Source organism: Propithecus coquereli, unplaced genomic scaffold (assembly GCF_000956105.1).
Source record: "Propithecus coquereli isolate 6110/MARCELLA unplaced genomic scaffold, Pcoq_1.0 Scaffold98, whole genome shotgun sequence".
Lineage (NCBI taxonomy): Eukaryota > Metazoa > Chordata > Mammalia > Primates > Indriidae > Propithecus > Propithecus coquereli.
Genome location: NW_012156173.1, coordinates 3353921 through 3360863, shown reverse-complemented (window position 1 = coordinate 3360863; position 6943 = coordinate 3353921). Strand labels below are relative to the sequence as shown.

The following is a 6943-nucleotide window of genomic DNA, read 5'->3' as shown; positions in this document are numbered from 1 at the left end:
AGTTTGTTTATATGTGTGTATGAATGCAGTTAACATCTATAGTTCAAAACATATTAAGAGACCATATTAATTTATAATTTTAAATGCATAGTTTTCATCACTGATAATTTTTAAAGAGATAGGATATTGATGTATTACTTTAGATTGAATGTTACTTTAGATACTTTGGGATATTTATCAAAGTCTATAAAAGAGCAAATATCTTTTTGTCATGTTAAAAATTTAATTTAAATTATGAAAGTCTACAGGTTATGAAGGTAATTAAGTATGTGTGTGTGCCCACCCTGCTTCCATTGCTCTGTTTGACATGACTTTTTTTCGGCTGAATTAACCATGCAATAAACTGATAAGTAGTTAGAAAAACCAATATATGCATAATTTGTGTGGAATTATAAAAAAGAAATCTAAGAAAAGAATTACTACTGATATAAGAAATCTAAGATTAGAATATCAACTGATAAGAAAACTGTAACCAACTGCTATCAAAAAGCAACTAAAGGGCATGTTCACTTCTCCTTTCTCTTTATAAGTACTGAAGCCAGAAAAAGGGTGCAAACACAGAAATAGCAATAGACGGCAAACCAGAGGGGCAAATCCACACACCCAAACACATGCAGTGTACCATCAGCTCTCATACTTGTTGCAGAAGAGGGGGTGTTGCAACTCAGCAACCAGTCTGCTGTGTTTAAAACAGTCATGTTGTCCCCTGAGAACAGGAACAGTATAAGAGTTCATTGCCTGAATGTCTGCTGAGTGGACATGAATAATCTTCAATGCTTGCACTGGTTTTTGACCTTTCAGCCAAAATTATAACTGCACTATGTGACTTTTACATTTTATTTCATCTAAAATAAACTACTTCTAGTTCAGTCAAATATATGTACATGATGATTGGTGAACTTCAAGGTCTGATTCCAGAGTGCTTGGGTTTTTTAATCTTATTATTTGTACCCAACTTTAGGTTTAAATGTAAATGTTCTTACTCCAGTAGTCATCATTAAATATTCTTACACATTTGCAATCCCATAATTAGCTGAAATTACAGATGCATGTTTAGAGACAAATAAACATTATAAACAAGGAAAATGTTAATCTACAAAGGATTTGGTGTAAAACATTATTAAATACAGGTAAGTTGCAATGCACACAACTTTACAAAGAAAATTTTAGATTGCACAGTTATTCTAAAATATATGGGAAGAGGTGTATCAATTTCATAGATATTTATTTAAAATTTAAAAGAAAATATGATGTGGCAAATGCTGATATATGGTAATATAAATAGTTTATAAATTACAAAAAATTTCATATAATTTTTAATTAATTGACTTGACTAGCTCTACAAAACTTCAAAATTACTGTGAATAATTTGAAATGCAACATATATATCATATGTGTGTATATATACATAGTCTCTATACATACATATTGTGATACAACAATTGGGTCATATTTTCTGAACAAGTTATATGCATTGTATAAAAACAATAAAGCAGAATATTTGAAATAATAGCTATTATTGTTGTCATATGTTGTGGCATAATTATGGGCTAATCAAATGAGAAATTATCTGAAAAAATGCAATTCCTTTTAAAATAAATATTAGGTATTATTCTCTTTGAAAAGAAAATGCAGCAGATATGAATATTGTTGTATTTCCAAAATCATTTTTATGAAAAACTAGTTTTAAGAAAAATGTTGGGGTAACCTTTTATTACAATTCAACATAAAGCCAAAAAGTGTTGGGGAGATTTTATATACATGGAAAATTTTATATACATATATACACATTTTTGGTAATATCAGGTACAAATCCTTTGGCCTCAATTTCTAAATTTTGGGGGATATTTACAAGGGCAAACACAAAAAGGGAGCCTTGCTAAAGGCCCTCAAATGTTTCTCAACACTATTCTGTCTAAACATTTCCAGCTGTAGAGGAAGAGCAAAAATTTCAAGAAAATCAATAGAAAAATAAATAACGTGTTAACTATGTATTTCTTGGATATAATGGTGATTATGTTATTGATGATAAGCTATTTATTAGCAGATCCCTAACATGTAAAATTGAAGCACATGCTGCGATGTGATTCTGGGTATCTTCAGGGTGGTACACTTACCTCCTGTCCCATTTGTAGTGACTGATGTACTGCTGAGATTAGATTTATCCAGTTTGGAGCTACCAGGAGGATCACTACCTCCAACAAGAGTATGAGGACTTGCTAGGTCCTGCATTTCCATAGACCTGTTAGAGCAGGAAGCAGCAGAGCAAAAGTTGAAATTTCAGCAATTACTTTCTAATAGATTACATAATATTATTCTACTGAGCACATATGTGATCTCACAATAAGAATTGAAACCGGTAGGTAAGATTTAACCATGTGAACATACCAGTCCATTTAAAAATAATTAAGTAAGTAAGTAAAAAAATAAATAAGAGGAGCCTCCACAATACATTAGGCTTCATGATCTGTTTGTTATTTGTAATCCTACAATTCCATATAATAATGCAAGGAAAAAAGCAGACGCTGTCATCTTGGCAGTTTAAGCTGATATAGGTACCCTCCCAAATTGATCACCTCTGCAAGAAACACTAGAAATTCTGCAAACGTTTAATTCCCAAAACTTGGCATCCGCTGCCATCAATAAGGAAGAAATCAGTAGCCAGAAATAAAGTGTGAACTCAAAACCAGAGCAGAAGCTTCCAGCTGACCTTGTTGACCCAGGGGGCTGAAAAATGAGCCTGAGGCCTGAGAGCTGGAGTTGTTGTAACACTTTTAATATCCATTCAGGAATAGAAGACTGACTTACGTATGTTCCAGGGAATGTGCTAGAACTGAGATCTAAAATAAAACCGGGATTCTTGAAAGGCCGACCATATTTTGAAAAGGAAACTAGAAAAAAGAATTGCACAGTGGCCCAAAGAAGCTACACTTGCTTTCATGAAAGAAAGGAAATTATACAAGATAAACAAAAGTGGAGAGAATTTCCCACCAACAACCTGAACTGCAAAAAGTATTAATACTAAAGAAAGACCTTCCGCTGACAGAAAGAACCAGATGAAAACTCAGACCTATGGGAAGGAATGAAGAGTAAAATAAAGGTAAATATATAGGTAAACACAAAAGATTATCTTTTATTTTTCTCTCAATTCATGAAAGATAGCCTACTAAAGCCAAAATAATTACACTGTATTGTGGGATTTACAATATGGTATAGAAATGAAATTATATGACAACAACAGCACAAAGGATGATGGGGTGAAATTATATATTTTTAAGGTTCTTTCGTTTGGCACGAGGTGTTAAACTTGGGTAAGAGGTAAGTTTAGGGTGCATAAAGTGATTACCATTAAATGTTAATGAGAAAAATACCAATAGGTAGAACAAAAAGCCAACAGAATAATTAAATAAAATTTTAAAGAAACAAAAAACATATGTGAAAAATAGAAAACACATAGCAAGATGGCACACTCAAACCCAACGCCAGGGATGGTTACACTAAATATCAATGGAATAAACACTCCAATGAAAAGCCAAATTAGATTCCACAACTGAGACCTAACTATAGGGTATTTTATAAGAGAAGCACTTTGAATACAAGCACAGAGTGATACGACAGTGCATGACCCAGACATCCAGCTCTAAGACTGAAGAACTCATTCCTACAGCTGCTGGGAGTGTTACCAACTGGCAGCTCTCAATTGAGTTTCTTTCCAGGACTTGCCCTCAACTAAATAAAGTCACTTTGCCCAAGGTCACACCCTTTCTGAGGGCAGCCCCCATCTGACTGGTCGGTGTAGGGGTATAATGACTAAACTATATCCTCTTACCACAAGAGTCATCCTAGCCTCGGGCCCCTCCATAAGACCAGATGAGACCTTTGTTGCAGTTGAACTCTCAGTCCAACTCTGCTTTCTTCATGTCCACACAAGTTATTGATACTAAAAGCACAAACAATAAACTCCTGCACACAAACCTCCATCTCAGTGTCTGCTTCCTGAGAACCTGAACAGTGCTAAGGCCCAATTAGGATGAGGGTAAAAAAATGGAAAATGTCATACCATGCAAATAGTAAACATAAGACAGATGTTCAGGCTATAACAACAACGCACAAAATAGGCTTTGAGATGGAGACTATTAACAAATGTAAAGGGAGAAATTAGAAAATGATGAAAAACAAATTCTTCAGGAAGACATGACAACCTTAATTGTATATGTACCTAAAGCAAAGCTACAAAATAAACAAAGTAAAAACTGACAGAATTATAGGAAGAAACAAGCAAGTCCATCATCATAGTTGGAGCTTTTATAACATGCTTTCCACAGTAACCAATAGAAAAAAGTAGACAAAAGATAAATTTTAAATATATATACATAAGTTTTAAACAGCATTATCATTGACATGACCTAATTGACCATTACAGGACACTAACACCCAATAATTATAAAACATACAATATTTCCAAGTACACATGTGACATCTACCAAAAGGAATATATGCTGGGCTATAAAATAAATCTTAATAAATTTTAAAGTGGAAATCTTACAGAGTATGGTATCTGACTACAATAAATTTAGAAAGCAATGGTAATAGATATATTTAAAAAATCCCCAAAATTTGAAAATTAAACAGCACACACTTCTAAATAATCTATGAGTCAAAAAAACTCACAAGTGAATATAAAAAATATTTAGGAGACAATGATAATAAAAAGGCATCAAATCAAAACTTATGATATGCAAATAGAGTAGTGGTTAGTGAGAAATGGTTATATTAGAAAAAGAGAAAGATTTAAAATCTGTGATATAAGTTTCCACCTTTAGAAACTAGAAAAAGAAAGGCAAATTAAACATAAAGTACATAGAATGAAATAATAAAGAGCAGAAATCATTGAATAGAAAATCTATGAACAATAGAGAAAATTTAGAAATACAAAAGATGAGCATTAGAGGTACTAATGTTATTAAAAGGATAATAAAGAAATATTATGAACAATATTATGCCAATGATTTCAATGATAGATAAAATCAGTGAATTCTTGAAAGACACATTTATAGAACCTTAACCAATAAAAAATAGAAAATGTGAATAGTTCTATATAAATTAAAGAAACCGAATTCATAATTAAACACTTTTCAAAAAAGAAAACCCCACGGCCATATAGTTTAATTGGTGAATGCTAGCAACATTCAAGAAAAAATAATGACAATCTTTTATGAATTCTTTCAGAAAAAAACAGGAGGAAACATTTTTCACTCAATTGTAGGAAACCAGAATTACCCTGACCCAAAACCTGACAAAAACAATTTCAAGAAAAAAAAATTATAAATCTATAGTTCTTATAAACATAGATGAAAAAATATTTAACAAAATATTCTCAAATCAAATCCAGCAATAAAAAAAAATCATGACCAAGTGTGGTTTATGCCAGAAATGTAAAGCTGACTTAACATTTGGAAATCAATGTAATTCAATATATTAACAGAATATTATTTCCATGGGTGCAGAAAAGTATATGACAATATTTATCTTCTCTTCAGGATACAAACTCTTGTCAAACTAGGAAAATAAGTGTTTTTCCTTCATCAGATAAAAAAACCACTCTTGAAATATCTACAGCTTATAGTATATTTAATGATGAAATATTGAGTTATTTCAGAAGCAAGGCAAAAATGTCTGCTTTCCCTACTTTAACACATTTTACTAGCAATCTTAGCCAGTACAAGACAAAAATAAAGAGAGAAAAAGGGCAAAGTTTAGAAGTTTATAAAAAACTTTAATTCACAGAGGATGTAATTATTTATGTAGAAAATTCTGAGAAATCCATCCTCAAGCCCCAAAACTACTAGAACTCATCAGTGAGTTTACCAGAGTTACATGTACAAGAACCTTATCAGTACTAAATAAAATATAAACTAAAAATATCTGAAACTTCAGTCAATGCTTCTCCAGTTCAAATACTGAAATATCAAAACAGTGGTTGTTCAGCAGGTTGGAAGTTGGGCTATTCATAGCCCAGCTCCTGCTCAACTTAACTCCAGGACAGGTCTGAATGTGCTGAGCCTTAACCACCAGACAGAGGAAAAAAAGGAATCACATTTTTTGGGAAATAAAACACAACAGAAATGTATGCTTCAGTCTCTACTAATTATTTTGTACATAATGTTCGGAATACTATAAATATTTTGAGACATAACAAGAAGCATAGCCTAATCCACACTGTTCTAACAAAGTTTACAAACAAGCCTGAAAAAACTCAAGCTGATCTGCAAGTAATTTAACTGTCTGCCGGAACAAGATACAATACTTTTTAAAGGAAGCAAAGAAATCAAGCACTCAATAATGTATAATCCATCATCTAATCAAAAATTATTAGACATGCAAAGAAGCCAGAAAAATGTAACTCATAAACCACAGAAACTCAGACAATAAAAACACACTCACGAATTATAGCAATGATAGAATTAGCAGAAAATGACATTAAAATAAAAATTTTAAATATAGTTAGAAATTAAAAGATAAGTAAGAACATAATGAGGAAAGAATAGTAAGATATAAAGAAAGTAAAACTTCTAGAACTGAAAAATGTAAAAATGAAATTCTACTAGATGGAATGAACAACACATTAAGAAACAGACTATGAAAGAAAAGATAAGTGAACTGTAAGACAAAGCAAAATAAAATATCCAACTTAAAGAATAAAATAAAGATTGTAAAATAAAGATTGATAATAAATTAACAGCCTCTGTGTCCTGTGGGACAATGTTAAGTAATCGAACTTAAATATGACTGAAGTAACAGAAGGATAAAAGGGGGTTGCAGGAAAAGTTTAAAATACATTCAAAGAAATAAAGGCTGGCTATTTTACAAATTTGATGACACACAGCAACGAAGCCCAAGCAGGATACACCATACACACGTGCACGCATGCGCCCATACATAC

At 31.9% G+C, this 6943-nt stretch overlaps 1 protein-coding gene across 1 annotated transcript in view; it reads right to left on the bottom strand.

The window, feature by feature from the left end:
* The window catches only part of EYA4 (EYA transcriptional coactivator and phosphatase 4), a 151374-nt gene that overhangs the window by 80830 nt on the left and 63601 nt on the right, over positions 1–6943 (bottom strand). The window contains exon 2 of the mRNA XM_012665194.1: positions 2118–2242. Within this exon, the coding sequence (XP_012520648.1) occupies positions 2118–2238 (121 nt within the window). The 5' untranslated portion in view covers positions 2239–2242. The remainder of the gene's footprint in view (positions 1–2117; positions 2243–6943) is intronic.